Below are 25,765 nucleotides of genomic sequence, written 5' to 3'. Positions count from 1 at the left end.
ATTTTCCTCCATTTTACAGCTAAAGAACTTGTCGGAGACTTCATATCTCTCGACCCGGGCATGAGCTTGGAAAACCATTTTCAGCTCTTCGAACATCTCATATGCTCCATGCTTCTCAAAGCGCTTTTGGAGCCCCGGTTCTAAGCTGTAAAGCATGCCGCACTAAACGAGGGAGTAATCATCGGCACGTGATTGCCAAGCGTTCATAACGTCTTGGTTATCTGGGATTGGTGCTTCACCTAGCGGTGCTTCTAGGACATAATCTTTCTTGGCAGCTATGAGGATGATCCTCAGGTTCCGGACCCAGTCCGTATAGTTACTGCCATCATCTTTCAGCTTGGTTTTCTCTAGGAACGCGTTGAAGTTGAGGACAACGTGGGCCATTTGATCTACAAGACATATTTGTAAAGATTTTAGACTAAGTTCATGATAATTAAGTTCATCTAATCAAATTATTCAATGAACTCCCACTCAGATAGACATCCCTCTAGTCATCTAAGTGAAACATGATCCGAGTTAACTAGGCCGTGTCCGATCATCACGTGAGACGGACTAGTCAAGATCGGTGAACATCTCCATGTTGATCGTATCTTCTATACGACTCATGCTCGACCTTTCGGTCCTCGGTGTTCCGAGGCCATGTCTGTACATGCTAGGCTCGTCAAGTCAACCTAAGTGTATTGCGTGTGTTCCGAGGCCATGTCTGTACATGCTAGGCTCGTCAACACCCGTTGTATGCGAATGTTAGAATCTATCACACCCGATCATCACGTGGTGCTTCGAAACAACGAACCTTCGCAACGGTGCACAGTTAGGGGGTACACTTTCTTGAAATTATAATAAGGGATCATCTTACTTACTACCGTCGTTCTAAGCAAATAAGATGCAAAACATGATAAACATCACATGCAATCAAATAGTGACATGCTATGGCCAATATCATTTTGCTCCTTTGATCTCCATCTTCGGGGCACCATGATCATCTTCGTCACCGGCATGACACCATGATCTCCATCATTGTGTCTTCATGAAGTTGTCACGCCAACGATTACTTCTACTTCTATGGCTAACGCGTTTAGCAATAAATTAAAGTAATTTACATGGCGTTATTCAATGACACGCAGGTCATACAAAAATAAAGACAACTCCTATGGCTCCTGCCGGTTGTCATACTCATCGACATGCAAGTCGTGATTCCTATTACAAGAATACGATCAATCTCATACATCACATATATCATTCATCACATCTTCTGGCCATATCACATCACAAGGCACATGCTGCAAAAACAAGTTAGACGTCCTCTAATTGTTGTTGCAAGTTTTTACGTGGCTTGTATAGGTTTCTAGCAAGAACGTTTCTTACCTACGTAGAACCACAACGTGATATGCCAATTTCTATTTACCCTTCATAAGGACCCTTTTCATCGAATCCGTTCTGACTAAAGTGGGAGAGACAGACACCCGCTAGCCACCTTATGCAACTAGTGCATGTCAGTCGGTGGAACCTGTCTCACGTAAGCGTACGTGTAAGGTCGGTCCGGGCCGCTTCATCCCACAATACCGCTGAAACAAGATAAGACTAGTAGCGGCAAGAAGAATTGGCAACATCTACGCCCACAACTGCTTTGTGTTCTACTCGTGCATAGTAACTACGCATAGGCCTGGCTCATGATGCCACTTTTGGGGATCGTAGCAGAATTTTAAAATTTCCTACGCATCACCAAGATCCATCTATGGAGTATACTAGCAACGAGGGGAAAGGAGTGCATCTACATACCCTTGTAGATCGCGAGCGGAAGCGTTCTAATGAACGGGGTTGATGGAGTCGTACTCGCCGTGATCCAAATCACCGATGACCGAGTGCCGAACGGACGGCACCTCCGCGTTCAACACACGTACGGAGCAGCGACGTCTCCTCCTTCTTGATCCAGCAAGGGGGAATGAGAGGTTGATGGAGATCCAGCAGCACGACGGCATGGTGGTGGATGTAGCGGGATCTCGGCAGGGCTTCGCCAAGCTTCTGCGAGAGGGAGAGGTGTTGCAGGGGGAGAGGGAGGCGCCAGGGGCTGTGGTGCTGCTGCCCTCCCTCCCCCCCACTATATATAGGCCCCCTGGGGGGGCGCCGGCCCTGGGAGATCAGATCTCCAAGGGGGGGCGGCGGCCAAGGGGGAAGGGGGGTGGCTTCCCCCCCAAGCCAAGTGGGGCGCCCCCCACCCCTAGGGTTTCCAACCCTAGGCGCAGGGGGAGGCCCAAGGGGGGCGCCCCAGCCCACTAAGGGCTGGTTCCCTTCCCACTTCAGCCCATGGGGCCCTCCGGGATAGGTGGCCCCACCCGGTGGACCCCCTGGACCCTTCCGGTGGTCCCGGTACAATACCGATAACCCTCGAAACTTTCCCGGTGGCCGAAACTGGACTTCCTATATATAATTCTTCACCTCCGGACCATTCCGGAACTCCTCGTGACGTCCGGGATCCATCCGGGACTCCGAACAACTTTCGGGTTTCCGCATACTAATATCTCTACAACCCTAGCGTCACCGAACCTTAAGTGTGTAGACCCTACGGGTTCGGGAGACATGCAGACATGACCGAGACGCCTCTCCGGTCAATAACCAACAGCGGGATCTGGATACCCATGTTGGCTCCCACATGTTCCACGATGATCTCATCGAATGAACCACGATGTCGAGGATTCAATCAATCCCGTATACAATTCCCTTTGTCAATCGGTATGTTACTTGCCCGAGATTCGATCGTCGGTATCCCAATACCTTGTTCAATCTCGTTACCGGCAAGTCTCTTTACTCATACCGTAATGCATGATCCCGTGGCTAACTCCTTAGTCACATTGAGCTCATTATGATGATGCATTACCGAATGGGCCCAGAGATACCTCTCCGTCATACGGAGTGACAAATCCCAGTCTCGATCCGTGTCAACCCAACAGACACTTTCAGAGATACCCGTAGTGTACCTTTATAGTCACCCAGTTACGTTGTGACGTTTGGCACACCCAAAGCACTCCTACGGTATCCGGGAGTTACACGATCTCATGGTCTAAGGAAAAGATACTTGACATTGGAAAAGCTCTAGCAAACGAACTACACGATCTTTTATGCTATGCTTAGGATTGGGTCTTGTCCATCACATCATTCTCCTAATGATGTGATCCCGTTATCAATGACATCCAATGTCCATAGTCAGGAAACCATGACTATCTGTTGATCAACGAGCTAGTCAACTAGAGGCTTACTAGGGACACGTTGTGGTCTATATATTCACACGTGTATTACGATTTCCGGATAACACAATTATAGCATGAACAATAGACAATTATCATGAACAAAGAAATATAATAATAACCATTTATTATTGCCTCTAGGGCATATTTCCAACACACCACATGTTCTTTCAAATGCACTTTTCACATCCATTTGATATAAAGTGATATCATGATGGTTAGCATAAGCAAGTAATATGTGAATAGCCTCAAGTCTAGCAACAGGTGCAAAAGTTTCATCGAAATCAATTCCTTCAACCTGTGTGTAGCCTTGAGCTACAAGCCGTGCCTTATTCCTCACCACAAGGCCATTTTCATCTTGCTTGTTGCGGTAGATCCACTTTGTGCCAATGATATTGTGCTTGCGAGGATCTGGACGTTTGACCAGTTCCTAGACGTTGTTGAGCTCGAACTGATGTAATTCTTCTTGCGTGGCCTGAATCCACTCAGGCTCTAGAAATGCTTCATCTACCTTAGTGGGCTCAGTGATAGAGACAAAAGCATAGTGCCCACGAAAGTTAGATAAATGTGAAGCTTTTGAGCGTGTGAGAGGACCTGGTGCTTCAATGTCATCGATGATCTTTTCAACTTGCACTTCTTTTGCAACGCGAGGATGAGCTGGTTGTCGCCGAGGAATTTGATCAACATTTTCTTCAGCACCATTTTCTTCAGCATTTTCTTCAGGTGCATTAGCTCGACGTTCTTCATGCTCTGGAATGAATTCTTCAGCAGATTCTTTGGTAGGAATGACATCCTTAGTAGCCTTGAACTTGATAGATTCCTCAGGTGTTGGTTCATCTATCACAAAAGGTAGGTGCTCTCTTTGCGAGCCATTAGTTTCATCGAACCGCACATCTACAGTTTCAACAACCTTGTGAAGAACGTTGTTGAAGACTCTGTAGGTGTGCGAGTCCTTTCCGTAACCAAGCATAAAACCTTCATGTGCTTTCGGTGCAAATTTTGAGTTGTGATGAGGATCTCTAATCCAACATTTAGCACCGAAGACTTTGAAATAACTCACATTGGGTTTCTTGTCAGTGAGGAGTTCATAGGCAGTCTTCTTGAAGAATTTGTGAAGATATACTCTGTTGATGATGTGGCACGCAGTATAAATTGCCTCAATCCAGAAGTGACGAGGCGTCTTGTACTCATCAAGAATAGTGCGAGCCATCTCAACAAGAGTTCTGTTCTTGCGCTCCATGACTCCATTCTGCTGAGGAGTATAAGGAGCAGATAACTCATGAGTAATACCAAGTTCATCAAGATAGTCATCAAGACCAGAATTCTTGAACTCAGTTCCATGGTCACTTCTGATGTGCTTGATCTTCACACCAAAGTTGGTGAAGCCCTCGAGGAAAATCGTTTGAAGACTTCCTGCACTTCATGTTTGTAAGTGACAATATGTACCCAAGTGTAACGAGAGTAATCATCAACAATAACAAAGCCATAGAGAGATGCATCATTTGTGACTGCTGAGTAATGATTAGGACCAAAGAGGTCCATGTGAAGCAATTCGAATGGTCGAGTAGTGGTCATGATAGTCTTCGCTGGATGCTTGGCCTTGGTCATCTTCCCAGCTTCACAGGCTCCGCATAAGTGATCCTTGAGGAATTTGACATTCTCAATGCCAATGACATGCTTCTTCTTCGCAAGCGTGTGCAAATTCCTCATGCCTGCATGACCAAGTCGTCGATGCCATAGCCAGCCTTCTGAAGCTTTTGCAAGTAGGCACATGGCTGGTTGCGGTCCTGTAGAGAAATCAACAATATACAAGTCTCCTCTCCTAAAGCCTTCGAAGACTTTGGAATTGTCAGCTTCCATAACCACAACACAACGATACTTGCCAACGACAACAACCATATCAAGATCACAAAGCATTGAGACAGACATGAGGTTGTATCCTAAGGACTCGACAAGCATGACTTTTTCCATGTGTCGATCCTTTGTGATCGCAACCTTACCTAAACCCAATACCTGACTTTTGCCTTTGTCAGCGAAGATGATATGCTTCAGATGCGATGATGATAAGGGAGCATCCATCAATAGATTCTTGTCATCAGTCATCTGATTTCTACATCCACTATCGAGGACCCACTCAGTGGCTTTGGGTTGATCATCCTGCAGATGAATTAGTGCAGCTTACAAACTTCATATACTTCATCAGTGAAGAATATGACATCAATTCATCAGATCAATTTCATCAAGCAACAGAACAGATAAAGCAGTATGAGGACGTGAGAAATGAAAGTTCATTTCTTCATGATTAGCCTGCGTCCTTTCAGGCACTTTTCAGGTCTCCAGCAAATTCTTCAGACGTTTGAGTACGTCTGGAGACCTGACCCTGCAGAAGAGATTAGTTCTTTTTCTTCACCACCCACATCTGAAGGGGTGGCAAAGAGTTCATCACTCTGCGAGCTCCATATGAGAAAGGTGGCATTGAAGCCAGTCCATTTTGTTTCACATAAGGGGAGTTAGGATAAGCATATGAATAAGCAGAGAAATTCTTCGAGGACTTATGAACATAATGGTTTGAAGAATAATGCACATATTCATAGCCCTTAGATCTTCCCTGCGAAACAGAGGGGTTAGCACGATAATGATCATATGAGGACTTTGATCCTTTTGAGGAATATGATCCACGTGAGGAATTTGGTCCGTATGAGGACTTGGATCCATATGAAGAATTTGGTTCATATGAAGAATTTGATCTGGGGTTCCTATTCTTCACAGGTGGTGTCATGAGGACATTCACCTGAAGACTTTCAAGGCACCTTTTGGGAACCCAGATTTTTTTCATCGGGGAACTGTTCCTGCAGTTAGTACCAACATATCTAGCAAATACTTCACCATTTTGATTTTTGAACAGTTTATAGTTGGAGTCAAATGACTCATCAGAAGAATGAGGAGATTCACATGTAAAGCCAGATAGATTAGATGGATCAACTAGAGGTCCCTTTGCAGCAACCCATGAGGTTTTGGGGTACTGCTCAGGCTTCCATTATGTACCATCAGCATTGAGTTTCCTCTCAAATGCAATACCCTCTTTCCTAGGGTTCCTGTTGAGGATCTGCTTTTTAAGCACATCACAAAGAGTCTGATGCCCTTTGAGGCTTTTGTACATGCCTATCATGTACAATTCCTTCAGCCCTGCATCGTCAGTGATACTAGCAATGTCCTCAGATGAGGAATTAGAGATAGCAGAGGCAGGTGGAGAATTTGTAGCATTAGAAGCATTTGAACATTCAGGTGAAGAATTAGCAGATTCACGTTCAATGCATTTCAAACATGGAGGAACAAATTCTTCCTGAGCAGCGCTGATTTGTTGAGCAAGTAATGAATCGCGCTCCTTCTGAAGATCTTCATAACTCACTCTTAGCTTCTCAAGATCTTGTTTTGTTTGAAGAAATTATAAGAAAGCTTCTCATGACCAGACAAGAGAGTGTTATGTTGATCTTGAAGGGTGTCATACTTAGTATGAAGTCTCTGAAGACTTCCAGCCAAAGCTTTTGACTGATCCATTTCTTCACCCAACATATCATCGCTCTTATTTAGCATGTATTGAACTTTTTCCAAAGCTCTTTGTTGTTTAGTGGCAAGGGAAGCAAGTTTGACATAGCTTGGTCCAGATTCATCATCACTATACTCGGATAGGTAGCATTCAGTTACCTCAGCACTTTTTGCCATAAGGCATGATGAAGAGGATGATGATTCTGGTTCGAATGTCATCACTTTGAGAGATTCCTTAAAGTCCTCAAACCAAGGATCATGACGGGTTCGATGACCTTCATAGACCTCAGAGAGACGGTCCCAGATAAGCTTCGTATGATCGAGATGCATGATGTTCCTGAACTGATTTTGAGACAGACAGGAGCAGATGACGTCCTTCGCCGTGAGGTTGAGAAGAGTGTACTTGCGAATGTCATCAGCTTCTGCCATCTTGCACAGATCGGTCAGACCAATCTCAGTGATGGTCCACAGCTCGCTGTTCATCGCCATGAGGCGCTTCTTCATCATGGCCTTCCACTTGGGATACTCATGACCGTCAAAGATGGGGCATGACACAGTCTTCATTTCTGTGGTCGACATAACTAAAACTCCAGGCGGTTAAACCAAAATCACACAGAACAAGGGAGTACCTTGCTCTGATACCAATTGAAAGTGCGTTATATCAACTAGAGGGGGGTGAATAGGCGATTTTTATGAATTCTGCACTGAGGAATTTGCCGGTGAGGAAATTCATTAGCGAAGAACTACTTGCAGCGGAATAAGTACTCAAAAGTAAACATAACAGAATACAAGCACGGTCATCATGATGAAATGAAAACAGGCACAGAGTACCGAAAGCGTAAACACAGGATAACACAGGATGAAGACAAACAGACTGAAGAAATTGAACTGAGGAAATTGAGAAAGTCTTCAGTCAAAGTCTTCAAACACAGATATGACAAGCACACAACACAGTAATGAGGAAATGAAAGAGTTGAGGAAATAGAACCAGTAAGCTTGGTGAAGACAATGATTTGGTAGACCAGTTCCAACTGCTGTCTCAGTTGTACATCTGGTTGGAGCGGCTAGGTATTTAAACCTGAGGACACACAGTCCCGGACACACAGTTCTCACCGTATTCTCCTTGAACTAAGGTCACACAGACCTCGTCCAATCACTCGTGGTAAGTCTTCAGGTGACTTCCGAACCTTCACAAACTCGGTCACTCGGCGATCCACAATTCCTCTTGGATGCTCTAGACCATGACGCCTAACCGTCTGGAAGAAGCACAGTCTTCAAAGGTAACAAGCGTCGGATCTACGCAGGATCAATCTCTTCAGTGATGCTCAATCACTTTGGGTTTGTAGGTGTTTGGGTTTGGGTTTTCCTCACTCGATGATTTTCGCTCAAAGTCCTCGGAGGATGGGATGCTCTCAAATGAGAAGTGTCAGTTTCTCTCGGAGCAGCCAACCAGCTAGTGGTTGTAGGGGGTGGCTATTTATAGCCTAGGGAGCAGCCCGACATGATAAGATATAAATGCCATTCAATGATCTGACCCTTAGGTGGATATGATATTTTGGGACAGCTGGCGCGTAGCACAGCAACAGTCGGAAATTCGAGGCTCAAATTCCTCAGGGCTATTATGTTCCTCACTGTGTAGGCAATCTGCACTGGCGAATTCCTAACTCCTCAGTCAGAACAAATTCCTCAGAGACCAGAAGAACTTCGTCTCTGTCACTGAAGAAATTGACTGAACTGTATGAGATTTCCAATGGCTTCACTCGAAGGGATTGGTAGGTGTAGGATTTTGAGTTGAGCATCACATGGAAATTTTTCCTTAGTATTTCCTCGACCCCCTTTAACAGTACGATGTTTCCTATGACTCAAGAAATAGAAAATGAAACTACGAAAATAAAAGTCTTCATGCTTCATGTTCCTCAAATGAATACCAAGTCTTCAAGGTCACACCAATTTCTTCATTTTCAAAGTCTTCAGAAATCCAAAGTCTTCAGTCGAAGAACTTCATTTTTAGGGGTCGACTTTCTCTGTAAATATCAAACTCCTCATAGACTTATAGACCTGTGTACACTCATAAACACATTAGTCCCTTAACCTATAAGTCTTCAATACACCAAAATCACTAAGGGGCACTAGATGCACTTACATTTCCCTTTTTCATGGTTTCTTTTAGTGGGTTCCTTCGGGTTATTTTAACTTTGTTTTTTATTTTTTATTTTAAATTACAAATTAAAAATGTTCATTTTTCAAATATTTTTTCCAAATTAAAAAATGTTCCTAGCTTTTTTCCCCTAAATTCATAAAATGTCTGGTTATTTCAAAAAATGTTTGTGTTTTTAAAATTGTTTGAAATTGAAAAATCCATTTCAAAGATTTTTTTCATAAATTCTGAAATTGTAAGGTTTCAAAACAAAAATTCAGAAAATGTTCGGGGATTTAAAAAAATCATGTTTTCAATTTTTTTTTAAAAAACATCAAAAAGGTCTCATAGTTTTAACAAAAATGTTGAAATTTTAAAATTCTCAAGATTTAAAAAAATTGTCCATTGTAAAAAAATATTCACTTCCATAAAAATAAGTTCACATTTTAAAAAACTATCTGGAAATAAACTAACAACCGGCTGGTACAGTGACATGGTTGGCCGCTACATTACACACCAACTAGATACAGTGGACGATCGATATAGTGAGTTTTTTCGGTTGCTATTTCTTCTAGTTAGGTCGGCCTAGGTACCGACGCTCTGTTTGTCCGGGCGCCCTTTTGACTCACAAAGCGTCACATCACCCCCCGCCCCCCCCCGCCAAACCTCCATCTCCCTGATTCTCTATCCGTTCTCTCCCATCTCTCTCTCTCCCTCCCTCCCTCCCTCACTCCCTCTCTCTCTCTCTCTCTCTCTCTCTCTCTCTCTCTCTCTCTCTCTCCGTACGTACGTACTAAAAATCATCTCGTTCTCTCATGCTAAAAGAAGTCGTTTCCTCTCTGTGTAGTAGCGATGTAGGATGGTGCATCAAGGGCGACAACGGTTAGCCGGATTAGGTGAGTCCACTCCTCGCGAGATCTCTCCTCCCTCCAGCGTCTCTCACATGGACTCAACTGTGCGGCGGAGGAGTCAGCTTGTAAGAGTGTTCTGTGCGTAGGTGCAGTGTGCGCGGTATGCGTGCATGCTTCCACTCTTGGGTTGACAGCGTGAGGGTGCACGACAACACTGCCTCTCCCCTCTGTTATTTTTCTTTCTTTGTATTTGTATTCTATTTGCTTTTATTTACTCTGCATATAAGTTTTGACCTAAGTCAAAATTTATAAAGTTTGACATTTTTTTAGTAAAAAATATAAACTTTCACGATAACAAGTATATATGATGCAAAATATTTATTTGATATTGTGATGTTGAATTTTTTTAGGACACTGCTAACGCCCACACGTGTGGTGGGAGCTAAAACCGCCCACACGCCCTATAACACACAGACTGCGCCACGTCATCGCATGCATGCATGTGAGAATCTTTTTGGATTTTCAGTTTTTAAAATGTTTTATCTCTTAAATGAAAAGTCCGATTGAAGATCCGTTTTCACCATTAAATCCCCCGCGACGAGATCTTCGAAACTAGATCTCATATCAATATATTTCGATGAATTTTTTTAGGGTTAAAAGTTGCCATGTCTATTACACATGATATGCCATGGTGTTTACACTGAAGTTGCCATGATATGTTTCAGCTATTTTCTTCTACATTTAAAAATAAATTTTTGACATTTATAAAACGGGGAATTAAGAAACTAGACTTGCCTTGAACCATAAACTAAAATTGCCATGATACATGCATTTAAAATTGCCATGGTTCATACAAAAAATAATTTTCATGGTCAAAGACCGGAGTTGCCATCATCAAAATACTAAAATTGCCATGCTCTACAAACAGAAATTGCCACATGGCAACTTTAGTTTAAGCATTATGGCAACTACAGTGTAAACATTATGGCAACTTTTGGGCAAAAAAAATTTCGTCGAAACATATCAACATGGGGTCTCGTTTTGAAGATCTTGTCGAGACGGATTTAATGGTGAAAACGGATTTTTAATTCGATTTTTAAATTAGGGATAAAACATTTTTAAGCTGGAAACCAAAAAGATTCCTGCTGATATCATCTGTTCACATGTGGCAAAATGAGTGGTAAAGGAGGCGTGTGGGCGATGTGCAAGATGCCACACGTGTGGGCGTTAGTTTTTTCCCTTTTTAATATAAACTTGATCAATGTTACGGAGTTTGATTTGAGAGAAAGCTGTTGTAATATCTTTACCTAATAATAAAGCAAATTGGGTTTCTTTCGTCCGTCATGGCATTTTTCAGAAAAGTCCCTCTATTTCAGATAATTCAACCCGCCGTCCGGATTTAAGTCACACCCGAACCGTTATTTTACATTTTACGAACACCCCCTTGATGTTTTAGGTAATTCATCCGCGGATCATATTTAAGTAAAACAAGTGCTTTTTAAAATCATCCATATCTTTTAAACCGTAACTTCGATTTGAACATGTTATATATGAAAATTGATTAGAAAAATATGTAAATATGAATATGAGATTATTTTTACCTGTTAAGTATTTTTATATATTATTTTTGAATATATTTGAGTCAAACCAAATGATTTTCTAAATTATCTGTATCTTTTAAACCGTAACTTCGATTTTAACATATTATATATGAAATTTTATTAGAAAAATGTGTGGAATCTAAATATGATGTTAATTTTACCTGTTAAATATTTTTAAAATATTATTATGAAAGCAAACTTATAATTTATAGCGCAAGATCCTTTTTTCCCATACTGGCGGCGATCCAGATTGCAAATAAACACCCCACTATAACCATATAGGGAAAAGAAAACATCGATAACTACACATGCATACCTCTGAAAAATGTCGCAGGGGAAAACAACAGATTTCTCATCGCGAGAGTGAGAGAAAGCGAGCGAGCGAGCGAGAGAGCGAGCGAGCGAGAGAGAGAGAGAGAGAGAGAGAGAGAGAGAGAGAGAGAAAGAGAGAGAGGGAGGGAGAGGGAGGAGAGAGGGAGAGAGAGACGTCTTAGGATTAACCATATTCAACACACTTTTTTGTTGTTTTGTGTGAACACCGAGGCCATCGCCAGCGAGGGTGAGAAGGAGGATAAGCGGCAACACAAATATGATGCCTCGCAAAAATAAAGGAGATGGATCTATTGTGGTCTTGAGTGATGGTTGTTGAGTTAAGAGCGTGTGTTATGTTTTCTCTCCCGTTACAACGCACGGGCTCTTTTGCTAGTTTTTGCAAAAAAAAAGCTGTTGTAATATGCAGCTAACTGTCTTCTCGTTGCGGAAGTTTCACGGTAATACTAACACGGAGCAGCGAACCGGAGCAGGCCTTCAAAATATCTGGTGGACTCGACCGGCGCGGCCCGGCCCGGCCCGACCTATCTGAGTGCTGTCTTCACTCCCTCGTTGGGAGGGCTAAGCTGGTACTGATTCCCCCTCCACCTATCTACCCGCCGCCGCCACGCCCGCCGCCGACGACGATGGCAACTACCGCCTCACCCTCCACCACGACCACCCCCCGGTCCTTCCTCTCGTCGCCTTCCTTCTCCCTCAGGTACCCAACTTCTTCCCCTCTCGGTACCGCACGGCGCGTTTCGGTAGCTCGACGAGTCACTCTCTTGACGTGTTTGCAGGGCATCGAAGTCGAGCCACCTCCGGACGACGAGAAGGCTGCCCGTTAATGTACGCTGCGCCAGTAGCTCTCCGGCCGCCGATACATGTACTGTTCCTTCTCTCCAACACTTAGCTGCCTTCAAATACATCCAAATTTCAACCTAGTAGTGGTGTACTGAAATATTATGCTTTCATGGTGAAGCTTACACGACGAAGGTCTCGCGGAATGCCAACATAGCCAAGCTCCAAGCAGGCTATTTGTTTCCGGAGGTACCATTGCGTTGTTGTTCTTTGATTTTGTTCTTGTTCATACTGTCGTATTAGGGATTTGGGTTTTGATAGTGATAATCTCTCAACTTCCATTCAGATTGCCAGAAGAAGGGCAGCTCATCTGCTAAAGCATCCTGACGCCAAAATTATAAGTCTGGGAATAGGTGACACTACTGAGCCCATTCCGGAGGTCATAACAAATGCCATGGCAGAGGTATCTCATCGTTCCTAAAAACAAGAAATTGCTAGCTGCATTACATTAGACCTTGTTTATCTCAGGAAGTAAAAAAGAAGACAAAATCTAATTTCTTTGGAACATGTTTGTAGATGTAATGCATGGTGTGTTTTTTCTTGGCAAAATGTTCATGCCCATGTTTATGTTTTTCCTTGGTAAAGGGTGGCTACTCAAATATTCGACACAGTACACATCTTTGCAGGGAGTAGACTAAGAAAGTTCATGTTTTCATTCTGTGTTGCATAATTCCTCTTTCGCAATCCAATATTGTTCTTTGACGGTTCTACATATAAACGCAGAGAGCACATGCTTTATCCACAGTGGATGGCTACAGTGGTTATGGAGCTGAACAAGGTGAAAAGGTAATATTGCTTCTCACTTCACTAATGGAAAAAATATGTTAATTATTTAGATTGTTTATGTGAACATAGTATCGTTAGATTGGTCTGGAAAAATATTTTCGTAACATCACAATTTTATAATATCTTGGTAACATATTCTTATGAAAGGTAGTGGTCGAAGCTTCATGTTGGAGGAGACTGTGCACATATGTCCATAAATAAAATGGCATCTGTTTCTGTTTTACTAATGCGCAACCTTTTTCTGTTAATCCATCAATAGACATCATTAGATGGCTAAGAAAGTGGGTGTAACTGTTTTCCGCATATGCTTGTAAAAGTGGTCTAGTCCGATCGCAGATTATTTGACTAGGAAAGATGGTATGCTAACCCATGACCAACATCTGATGACATCTGAAGCTGTGGCCATTTAGTTATGGCTTTTGAATTGTTAATTCCATGCTTTAGATTTTCTGTCTGGAGAGATCCATAATCTCTTCATGGGCTGATACTTGATTTTCTTTTACTGGCTTATCCAAATACTTGTGTGACTCTTGATTTTGTCTACAATGAGTTTAAAGTTTATCTTCTCAATTATATGTTTCGCTATTTTTTGACATACTCTGTCCTCAAATGTCGTTTTCATCATTAAAAATGGTGCATTAATTGTTTCTACAGAAACTAAGGGCAGCAATTGCTGCAACCTACTATGCGGATCTTGGTATTGACGAAACTGATATATTTGTCTCTGATGGTGCCAAATGTGACATTTCTCGCCTACAGGTTCAGAACGCCTCTTCTCCCCCCTTTGTCTACTGTTAATGTTACATTGTCGCTCATAACTTTTATGCTTCAAAATTTCAGGTTCTTTTTGGATCTAAAGTGAAGATTGCAGTTCAAGATCCATCATATCCCGTAATAAAATTCTGCAATTAATATTAAACTTCAGTTGTTTTTCCCTTATCTATTTGTGATTCCCAAACCTAAGTGATGTTTGTGGTGATATAATTGCTACTTTTCTTTGTTATCATCCTATTATTATGATAAATCATTACTTTTTTGTACTATTATATATGTTGCAAAATTAATATGATACATCCATTTCAACAGGCATATGTTGATTCAAGTGTTATCATGGGGCAAACTGACTTATATCAGCAGGATGTTCAGAAGTATGGAAATATTGAATACATGAGATGCAGTCCTGAAAATGGATTTTTCCCTGATCTTTCCAAGGTCCCACGGACAGATATCATATTCTTCTGTTCACCCAACAATCCTACTGGTGCTGCTGCATCTAGGGACCAGCTAACACAGTTGGTCAAATTCGCAAAGGACAATGGCTCCATAATAGTCTATGATTCTGCTTATGCCATGTACATATCAGATGACAGCCCAAAATCCATCTTTGAAATTCCTGGGGCGAAGGAGGTAGGCTCTATGTTTCTAGATTTAGCTTACCATTTTATGGAAATTTTAAGAATTTTACCAACATGTCCGGTCCAGTTTTCTGAGGACTACTAACAATTTGTTTCCATCAAATATGTCAAGCTGAACCTGTATCATTATGGTTTGTTGATGTGTAGGTTGCCCTCGAGACAGCATCTTTCTCTAAATATGCTGGGTTCACTGGTGTCCGACTGGGTTGGACTGTGGTCCCTAAGGAGCTCCTTTTCTCCGATGGGCATCCAGTCGCTAAAGATTTCAACCGCATAGTCTGCACTTCCTTCAATGGCGCATCGACCATCTCTCAGGCCGGTGGTTTAGGCTGCCTCTCTCCAGAGGGTCTAAAGGTAGGGGTTCAGTGCTTTGAAATCTTTATTGTATGGCTTCTTTGTGCACTGCTGCTTCTCATCCCATGTCCACCATGCAGGCTATGCAAGACGTTGTCGGATTCTACAAGGAGAACACCAAAATCATTGTCGACACGTTTGAGTCGCTCGGATTCAACGTCTACGGTGCGAAGAATGCCCCCTATGTGTGGGTGCACTTCCCTGACCGCAATTCCTGGGATGTCTTTGCCGAGATCCTTGAGAAGGCAAACGTGGTCACTACTCCCGGCAGTGGATTTGGGCCCGGCGGTGAGGGCTTTGTGAGGGTCAGTGCATTTGGCCACAGAGAGAACATTATTGAAGCTGCGAGAAGACTGAAGCAGCTATACAAATGAGCGTTGGTTTAGCAGGTGGCCTCCTCTGTCGCTGGGGAGCCAGGCAATAAGAACCCAGCAGCATTTGGAGCACGAGGTTTGCTTCTCGGCTGCTGGGAAGTGTTAGAATAGAGACAGGGTGTTGTTTTTGCTCCATTCGTAACCATTTAATACTGGAAATTTGCTTGTTCAATTGCTGCGGAGTCTATCATGATGTATTTGTCTCACATCTGCTCGTTGACGGCCTTATGCTTTTTGCTACGATGGTGTGCACCTCCCCTTTCTCTCCTACTGCATATCTAAAGCACGTACGTACTTTCTACAGTCACTCATGTCACTTGCAAGTGAGGTCTACGGTAGGCCAGGTGCATGCACCGACGTATGAAATTTTGAGTTTCGACCGATCCATTGCTTGCTCCAGTGTGCAAACTTACATTTTTTTTTCCATGCGATAAAAAAGGATCTGTTCCACTATAAGGATAACACAATGACCAACATTCAACTATAGCATCCAGCAGTTAAAAAAAATAACTCTAGCATTCAGTGTGCACAACAAAAACTAAAAAAAGGTTATAGCCGCCTCATGCACCGCTAACAGCAAAACAAAAACTAAAAAGGACCATCATAAGCTAAGTCCAAGGCTCATAAATTTCCAGCTGTCTCTTTTATAATTCTTCACCTAGTCTTCTTCCATGTCTGCTTCAGTGCTTCTTCTGTTGCATCACCTGTTTCTTCATCACCATCAGCTCCACCTAGTAGAGTTCTGACCAAATTGAGAGGTGCATCTTCATTTTCCCCAGTCCCATCAGCATGTTGTGCCAAAGCCTCCTGTAAAAGGCAACAAGCATAAGAACATATGAATTCAGCAAGGGATCTCACAAGCTTTTTATCGAAACAAGCTTGATTACGAATCTTCCATATAGCCAAGCATATAGCTGCAAGCCCAACAAACTGAATATTACGGCGACTACTACCAATAAATTTACCAATACAGTCAAAATAGTGGGAGAAAAAGCCAGGACTAGTTTGAGCACAAACAAATTTTGCAGCAGAGCACTGGAAGAACAGCTGATGGATACTCTCAGATTCAGAACAAAATTGACACACAGGGTTCCATGTCCATTTTCTTTTTACCACATTGTCCTAATAGGCTACATGCTGGAAAGAAATCAGCTTCGTTACTTTGGCATGTGATATGCAGTTACAATACTCTAGCATCTACCACAGTTGACTGCCTAGAGCATAGTGAAGAGAATTCATTGGGGCATGAGAACTAATAACTCGCAGCGTCGAGGGAAGCAAATCGTTGACTCAGACATCACGAATTTTGTAACTGAACTCGAAGTTAACTTGAGCTCCTGACCATGTGATGGCATAGGATTCTGAAACTGAACACCGACCAGATCCTTGGCAGCACCACATAACACATGGAGCCAAAAGTTATGGGGTCCTCTAAGTATGCAGAACTCTACTAGGAGATGCAGAACTCTACAACTACTAGGAGAAGATAACCGAATTACCCTATGAAAATGAACCAGACAAGTCTCAAGTGATTTGCTTCACTCAAGGACAAACCTGCTACGCTACGTCCAAAGCATAGTCAAAACTGACAATCCGCTCGGGCGAATTTGCAGGTAGACTAGAAACTGAAAAACGTAGCAGTTCATCCAGAAGAAGGTACATAACAGGGCATCTGCATTGGCAATAGCTGAACAAACCATAATCTCATGACGAGGGAATCATCACTGATTTATAGACCACCCAGCACTAACAAGTTCATATCAACTCTCAATTTGGTGAGAACTTCAAACTACACAAAAACTTATGTATTGCAGCCATATTAAGTGCTTCAAAACTAAACTGATGAAGCTGAAGCTAGGACACATCAGGCAGGTACAGTTTCGAGGATTTCCAGCAGCTCATATATGACAAAAAACAAGATATCCTCCTACCCAACTACCACCAATAGCAATGCAAATAGGGAAGCAAAATAATTGGCTCAGAGGGACGACCATATCCTACTGAAGAAGAACCAATAAGCACACCAACAATAACATTTAGGGAAGTGAAATGTACACTTGCGACAAACGAAAATGGTAACTGTTTTACCGATAACAAATAAATAGGAAATCCATAGAGCTATTTAGAAGTGACCAGTTAGCGATTTATAGAAGCGGAAGACATAGATTGTGCCATCAACAACATAACTTCATTCTCTAACATTTCACAGTACAACATAGATATCCGTCCCCTGATACCAAAACCAGATTTCCTTGTTACCCTGAGTCTACAAAAAGAAGAATTATAGGATTTTGATCCAAGAGAATCTAGAACGAACGAACAAAATAAACGTGGAAGTAGTGTACTATAGTTATCATGTAGTAGTCTTGAGGGCCTTGAACGCTGGGTGGAGCAACCCGTAATCATCCTTCATATCAAGAGGGTCACTGGTCTCATTCCTGATCCTCTTGATCCTCCTGCTCGCAAGAGACTTGTGCTCAAACCCATACATGTGCAACACCTGGTTATCCCCGAAATTGAAGGCACGGTCCATCTGCTTGAGGCACCGCTCAACAGGGTAATCCCCAAACTTGGAGCATGGCTTGCACCCGACAAAGTGAGTGACCAGTGGCCACCGATGATCGCCGAGCCCTGGCTGGTAATTCTCAAGCATCTCCTCGTACCTGTCCACCAAGATCCCCCAATAGCCATGGAGGTAGTAGCCATTCTCGAGATACACCTTGTTACCCCATTTCTCACGCTGGGTAGCGAGGATATACACCATGGCCGACTGATCATCGGCTTCAAAGACCGGCCGGTCCTTGAGGTACTTGGTGAGCACCTTTCCAGCCTCAATACGAACAGGGCCCTTCGGCCCCATGGGCGCCCAGGTGTCGAGGTAATCGAGCGACCATTGGCAGTTGCGCAGCAAGAAGCTGCCGGTGTTGAGACCAATCCAGTTCCTGTCGTCGTAGACCATCTCGTCCCAGCCGTGCAGGATGAAGTTATAGGGGCCGTAGCGCTCCCACGGCAGCTCGAATGCCATGTCGGTGAACATGGCGTCGGAGTCCATCCACCAGAAGAACTCGACCTCCGGGTGCGCGAGGAGGAGCGCGCGGAGGAGCGGGAGCTTGGCCCAGAAGCCGGCGAGCTCGGCGTCGAGCAGCGCCATGTTGTAGAAGATCTCGAGGCCGTGGATGCGGCAGTAGTCGATTTTGTTCTTGATGGACTTGAGGAGGTAGTGGTCGCCGACGGGGTTCTCGCAGGGCTTGGGGGAGGACCCCGTGACGAGCATGACCCGCGGCTTGACGTCGTTGAGGAAGGGCGGGGTCTCCGGGTGGCGGCGGTTCCAGGCGGCCCGCTGCTCGTCCCAGTCGGAGATCTTGGGGCCGAGCGTGTAGGGCGGGTCCCGGAGCGACCTGGGCTGCGGCTCCGGCTCGTCGTCCCGGGCGGCGGCCTTCCCCGCGGCCTTGGTGGCTTGGGCCTGGGCGTCGGAGGCCTTGGAGCGGGCGTCGTGGTGCTCGGAGAGCGCGCGCTGCGGGTGGGAGATGAAGCGGTGGCGCAGCTCGGTGAGGTCCTGCTGCGGCGTGCCGAACTTGCCCGCCCCGACGGTGCCGCGGAGCACGAGGATGGTGAGCATGAGGCAGACGACGGTGAGCTTGGCGTTCCGGGTGAAGCGCTGGATCTCCCGCATCCGGCGCTCCCCCAGCACCCGCTCCGCCACCCACATTTTCTTCTCGGATCGAGCGCCGAGCCGAATCGAACGAAAACACAGAAATGCAGACGCCCCTAAGAGTCTAGATCGACGCCGCGGCCGAGCAATGCGGCGGCGGTGCGGGACGGGGACGGGGACGAGGCCGGGGAGGAAGAGGAGGAGGAGGAGGTTTAGAGGTGGGGAAGGGAAGGGGAATTAATAAGGATGGGGGCGAGTGGGAGTGCGCGGGCGCGCACGTTGAGGGGGAGCGGATTGCGGTGGGTGTCTGGAGGTGGAGGAAATCTGGAGACGGGATCGAAATCGGGTCAATCCGCCGCGGATTCTCGCCTTGGGGAAGGAGGAAGAAGGCCAAGAGCAGAGAAGGAAGGAAGGAATGGCAGCGGGACGCGGAGATGCACCCGATGCTTCTACTCCTCCTTTTCCCTTCCCCCGTGTCGCCTCGCCCGGTAAGTAATACAAGTAATTTATTATTCCTTGGTATAATAAATTCCCGTTGGTTGGTTTGATTTGATGCTAGGTCAATGACGGATGGGTCCTGGCGGGACGTGGGGGAAGGAACGGTGCCCGTTGTTTCAGTGGGCTCGGATGGGTCAGGGGTTAATCGTTCGTACTCGTATGGGTGCGACCGGGTCTGGGTTGCTGTCTGGCTCTGCGGGTAACCGGGTTTGCCCGTTGCTGCTAGTAATGCATTTCTACTTCGATAAGTAGCTGCTCGTTACGGATAAAAGCGATGGAAATGTAGCTTTCCTAGCTAAAAATTCCATATCCACTGCAACGTTAGACTTGATGTTACAGGCCTGACGATGATAGTCACATGTCACCCTCCTAAATTTACAATCTTTTCATACGGTGAAAAATGAAAAGTCCGTTGGAGATTTTAAAAAAAATTAACCAAAACATGTATAACATGCTACTACCGTCCTGGTTTATTAGTCTTCTTCGTATTTTATGCCCAATTTCAACCGTGTATTTCACTAACAAAATATAAGTTGTACTCCCTCCGTCCCAAAATTCTTGTCTTAAATTTGTCTAGATACAGATGTATCTAACACTAAAACGTAACTAGATACATCCGTATTTAGACAAATGTAAAACGAGAATTTTGGGACGGAGGGAGTATATCACAAAACTTATATTGTTGGATTCATATTCGAAAGAGGTTTCCAATGATACTATTTTTATGGTATTTAAACTAAAGGTCAAAATGTGACCTAAGATACAAGGGGAACTAATAAATCAGGACGGAGGTATAGTACCAGTGAATGATACAGATACCAAAGTTTATATTTTAGATAGGCTTATTTATTATTTTATATGATCCATAATAGCACCTTATTTATTAAGATATGATATTATAAATAATACTAGTATCATAATTTTACTCAATTAATACTATGTCATAATAGTAGGCCAATTTAGTATTGCATATGCTATGATACACTACTGTGAGAGGTCTTACTGCTTTCACAATTGGCAATGCTAACCTTTTTTTCCCGCGCTAAACTTAAATTACCGCTGCCTATGTTTAATTTTATCTACTAGTGAAATGTTCCAAGCTACAATGGTATAAAAGACCCTGTGAACTTACTTCTAATATCTAGCAAGAAGTCGATAGAGATATAAAATAACAATGAACACATGTGTTTTTAGGTGCATACAAAATTATCTTTGTACCTTTTCCTACATACTTAGCCTTTTTTACAAACTTTAGTCTAAGCTTGACAAATTTGTATAGTTATGGTTGCAACTATCATGTGTTACTTGGTTGATTTGCAATTTGTATTGTTTACATGAATTCCATGAAACTCGATTTTTTACAATACCTTGTTCAGTTCTGGTTGAGACTGTTACATATCCAGCCTTGTGTCTTCAATCAACTTTGATTAGTTTGCAATGTGTCTTGTCCATATCCAGCCTTTAAAAATGTAATAAAAACACCGAGTATAACTGCCCCCTCCCCCCACACACAATCATCATCATCAACATCATCCATACATGTGTGCTCACCGTATGTTGATTGAAGATTGAAGTCACGAAGCTATAGACCACAATAACAAGACACCAAAGCGTCAAACATGGGTTCGGATCTCTAATGGAGTAATGGTATAATCACCCTCCTAACTATAAAACCACTAGTCAGTTCTCATCCGCAATCAACTACTAACATAGAATTGGTCAGAAGATAGTAATACCAATAGTGCTACAAGGCAATGGGTTGTTTGTTTGATTCCCAACTATAGTTTGTGATGGCTAAGTTTAGGTTATGCCACGTGATTGCATCGCATTTCTATCTCGCATTGTCTTCCATCGCTCTCATTTGATAGATACACATGCTCCCAATTTCCTTGAGAAGGTAAGTACTATGAATGTGATGGTGTACTTGTATCACTTCACACCTTACTAAGTTCATCCGTGAAGGTGAGTACTATGTGTACTTGTATCACTTTACACCTTACTATGTTCATCTGTGAAGCTGAGAACCAACCTTCGATTCTATGTTTGACGGATTTGGTACCTAATTAGGGGATTATTCTTCCAACTGGAGGTGGCATTTTGTCGACAACAAGACCTTATGATTCTGTGATGGCATCTCCATTGTTGATGTCCATGACTCTAGTTATGTGCTTGGTGACTGTGTGCGTGTGATGGTGTTACATGCATGTATACATCTAAAATTTGTTCACGGACATGGTGCAGTCTTTTATATGTTACCTTTTGTAACAGCTCGCGGGGTTACCCCAAATTAAAAATTGATTGTTATTTTATTATTCATCATTATTGCACCATGTTCATCTCATAAGCATCGCACAAGCATTATATTGCATTAATTCAATGATTAATTTTGATTTTTTTTTGTGATTTTATTAAATGGTGAATAAGCAAACCCTTCTCCCTTTTAATGTTCTAGAACAATACTCACCCCGAACCTTGCACATGTCCTTTTGTGATATCTGTGAGCTACCTGAATTATTTCACAAATTTAACCCAAGCCTAGCTATCACTCGTAGCTCAAAAACTCATTTATTTATTAAATGAAATTATTTTCTAAACAACAATAAAATGCACTCAAAATGAGTTGATTTTTTTGTGTGGCCTCATTATACTCTAGAGAGGCTACATTTAAAACTTCAAGTCATTACGAGTTCATTCGATACCCCGTTTAGCAAAACTGTTGTACACATATGTGTATGTCTGTTTTTTTGGAAGGTCGTATGTGTATGTCTGTGTAATTTTATGATTCCCATTTTAAAATATGATAACTTGCACATTAAGAACACAAATCCCTCCTTGCTCAGTAAACCATGATATGCTGAGCTCAAGAGACAAGAGTTATATGTTCACACTTGTATAACTTTGACTCCCCAAGATAAAACTTATAACTTTGACATTTTGAAAAGTAACATGAAAAATACGCCAACTGAGGGCTTTACCAGAATCAATTATAGGAAAAGGACCAATATTGTATTCGTCCTCAAGAGAAACTGAAAATGCATTTTTATTATGGTTTCGTGAAAAGTACAACCATTAGGAAAAAATAGGACACCGATATCTCCCGTACGTTCGGTCTGGGAGAGCCCCAGACCGAATGACTCATTCGCAACAGCGAAGGACATCGATCAAACCATGTCGTTCGAGATGAGGGTGAAGGAAATATGCCCTAGAGGCAATAATAAAGTTGTTATTTATATTTCCTTATATCATGATAAATGTTTATTATTCATGCTAGAATTGTATTAACCGGAAACTTAGTACAGGTGTGAATACATAGACAAACAGAGTGTCACTAGTATGCCTCTACTTGACTAGCTCGTTGAATCAAAGATGGTTAAGTTTTCTAGCCACAGACATGAGTTGTCATTTGATTAACGGGATCACATCATTAGAGAATGTGATTGATTTGACCCATTCCGTTAGCTTAGCACTTGATCGTTTAGTATATTGCTATTGCTTTCTTCATGACTTATACATGTTCCTATGACTATGAGATTATGCAACTCCCTAATATCGGAGGAACACTTTGTGTCCTACCAAACGTCACAACGTAAGTGGGTGATTATAAAGGTGCTCTACAGGTGTCTCCGATGGTACTTGTTGAGTTGGCATAGATCAAGATTAGGATTTGTCACTCCGATTGTCGGAGAGGTATCTCTGGGCCCTCTCAGTAATGCACATCACTATAAGCCTTGCAAGCAATGTGACCAATGAGTTAGTTGCGGGATGATGCATTACGGAACGAGTAAAGAGACTTGCCGGTAACGAGATTGAACTAGGTATTGAGATGCCGACGATCGAATCTCGGGCAAGTAACATACCGATGACAAAGGGAACAACGTATGTTGTTATGCGGTTTGACCGATAAAGATGTTCGTAGAATATGTGGGAGCCAATATGAGCATCCAGGTTCCGCTATTGGTTATTGACCGGAGACGTGTCTCGGTCATGTCTACATAGTTCTAAAACCCGTAGGGTTCGCACGCTTGCCGTCTGGTGACGATCGATATTATGAGTTTATGTGTTTTGATGTACCAAAGATAGTTTGGAGTCCCGGATGTGATCACGGACATGACGAGGAGTCTCGAATGGTCGAGACATAAAGATTGATATATTAGATGACTATATTCGGACACCGGATGAGTTCCGGGGGTCACCGGATAATTATCGGAGTGCCGGGGGGTTATCGGAAACCCCGGGAGGACTATTGGGCCTACATGGGCCATAGGGAAGAGGGGAGGCAGCCCACAAGGGGCAGCCGCGCCCCCTCCCTATAGGGAGTCCGAATTGGACTAGGGAGGGGGGCGCGCCCCCCTCTCCTTCCTTCCCCCTCTCCTTCCTTCCCCCTTCCTCCTCCTAGTTGGACTAGGAAAGGGGGAGTCCTACTCCTACTAGGAGGAGGACTCCTCCCCCTCCTTGGCGCGCCCCAAGGGCCGGCCGGCCTCCCTCCTTGCTCGTTTATATACGGGGGCAGGGGGCACCCTAGAACAGAGAAGTTGATCATTGATCCCTTAGCCGTGTGCGGTGCCCCCCTCCACCATAATCCACCTCGGTCATATCGTCGTAGTGCTTAGGCGAAGCCCTGCGCCGGTAGCTTCATCATCACCATCATCACGCCGTCGTGCTGACGAAGCTCTCCCTCAAAACTCTGCTGGATCATGAGTTCGTGGGACGTCACCGAGCCGAACGTGTGCAGATCGCGGAGGTGCCGTACTTTTGGGACTAGGATCGGTCGATCGTGAGGACATACGACTACATCAACCGCGTTGTCATAACGCTTCCACTTATTGTCTACGAGGGTACGTAGACAACACTCTCCCCTCTCATTGCTATGCATCACCATGATCTTGCGTGTGCGTAGGATTTTTTTTGAAATTACTACGTTTCCCAACAGTGGCATCCGAGCCAGGTTTATGCGTAGATGTTATATGCACGAGTAGAACACAAGTGAGTTGTGGGCGATAATATTCATACTGCTTACCACCATGTCATACTTTGATTCGGCGGTATTATTGGATGAAGCGGCCTGGACCGACATTACGCGTACGCTTACGCGAGACTAGTTCTACCGACGTGCTTCGCACACAGGTGGCTGGCGGGTGTCAGTTTCTCCAACTTTAGTTGAATCGAGTGTGGCTACGCCCGGTCCTTGTTGAAGGTTAAAACATCACATACTTGATGAAAAATTGTTGTGGTTTTGATGCGTAGGTAAGAACAGTTCTTGCTCAGCCCGTAGCAGCCACGAAAAAACTTGCAACAACAAAGTAGAGGGCGTATAACTTGTTTTTGCAGGGCATGTTGTGATGTGATATGGTCAAGACATGATGCTAAATTTTATTGTATGAGATGATCATGTTTTGTAACAGAGTTATCGGCAACTGGCAGGAGCCATATAGTTGTCGCTTTATTGTATGAAATGCAATCGCCATGTAATTGCTTTACTTTATCACTAAGCGGTAGTGATAGTCGTAGAAGCAATAGTTGGCGAGACGACAACGATGCTACGATGGAGATTAAGGTGTCGCGCCGGTGACGATGGTGATCATGACGGTGCTTTGGAGATGGAGATCAAAGGCACAAGATGATGATGGCCATATCACATCACTTATATTGATTGCATGTGATGTTTATCCTTTATGCATCTTATTTTGCTTAGTTCGACGGTAGCATTATAAGATGATCTCTCAATAAATTTCAAGGTACAAGTGTTCTCCCTGAGTATGCACCGTTGCGAAAGTTCGTCTTGCCGAGACACTACGCGATGATCAGGTGTGATAAGCTCTACGTTCACATACAACGGGTGCAAGCCAGTTTTGCACACGCAGAATACTCGGGTTAAACTTGACGAGCCTAGGATATGCAGATATGGCCTCGGAACACTGAGACCGAAAGGTCGAGCGTGAATCATATAGTAGATATGATCAACATAGTGATGTTCACCATTGAAAACTACTCCATCTCACGTGATGCTCAGACATGGTTTAGTTGATACGGATCACGTGATCACTTAGATGATTAGAAGGATGTCTATCTAAGTGGGAGTTCTTTAGTAATATGATTAATTAAACTTTAATTTATCATGAACTTAGTACCTGATAGTATT

The 25,765-nt window shown here is 43.6% G+C and overlaps 2 protein-coding genes and 1 long non-coding RNA gene across 3 annotated transcripts; 1 reads left to right on the top strand and 2 right to left on the bottom strand.

The window, feature by feature from the left end:
- Nucleotides 1–12,179: 12,179 nt before the first annotated feature.
- LOC109782348 (probable LL-diaminopimelate aminotransferase, chloroplastic) lies at nucleotides 12,180–15,716 on the top strand. Its single transcript, XM_020340960.3, has 10 exons — nucleotides 12,180–12,407; nucleotides 12,487–12,572; nucleotides 12,669–12,736; nucleotides 12,834–12,950; nucleotides 13,271–13,333; nucleotides 13,988–14,092; nucleotides 14,174–14,224; nucleotides 14,420–14,740; nucleotides 14,896–15,102; nucleotides 15,183–15,716. Exons 1-10 carry the CDS (start codon nucleotides 12,334–12,336, stop codon nucleotides 15,474–15,476), a joined length of 1,386 nt encoding a protein of 461 aa, XP_020196549.1. The 5' UTR covers nucleotides 12,180–12,333; the 3' UTR covers nucleotides 15,477–15,716.
- A 222-nt stretch (nucleotides 15,717–15,938) lies between these two features.
- LOC141021316 (uncharacterized) lies at nucleotides 15,939–17,313 on the bottom strand. The gene is made up of 2 exons (XR_012182097.1): nucleotides 17,174–17,313; nucleotides 15,939–16,283 (listed from the first exon to the last, which is right to left on the bottom strand). It is a non-coding gene; the product is annotated as an uncharacterized lncRNA (long non-coding RNA).
- Nucleotides 17,314–17,642: 329 nt separating this feature from the next.
- On the bottom strand, nucleotides 17,643–19,600 carry LOC109782350 (probable xyloglucan 6-xylosyltransferase 1). Its single transcript, XM_020340961.4, has one exon. The coding sequence runs from the start codon at nucleotides 19,183–19,185 to the stop codon at nucleotides 17,830–17,832; it is 1,356 nt and encodes a 451-aa protein (XP_020196550.3). The 5' UTR covers nucleotides 19,186–19,600; the 3' UTR covers nucleotides 17,643–17,829.
- Nucleotides 19,601–25,765: the final 6,165 nt, after the last annotated feature.

The sequence above is a fragment of the Aegilops tauschii genome, chromosome 4 (assembly GCF_002575655.3).
Source record: "Aegilops tauschii subsp. strangulata cultivar AL8/78 chromosome 4, Aet v6.0, whole genome shotgun sequence".
NCBI classification, from domain to species: Eukaryota; Viridiplantae; Streptophyta; class Magnoliopsida; order Poales; family Poaceae; genus Aegilops; species Aegilops tauschii.
This window is presented reverse-complemented; position numbering and strand designations above follow the sequence as displayed.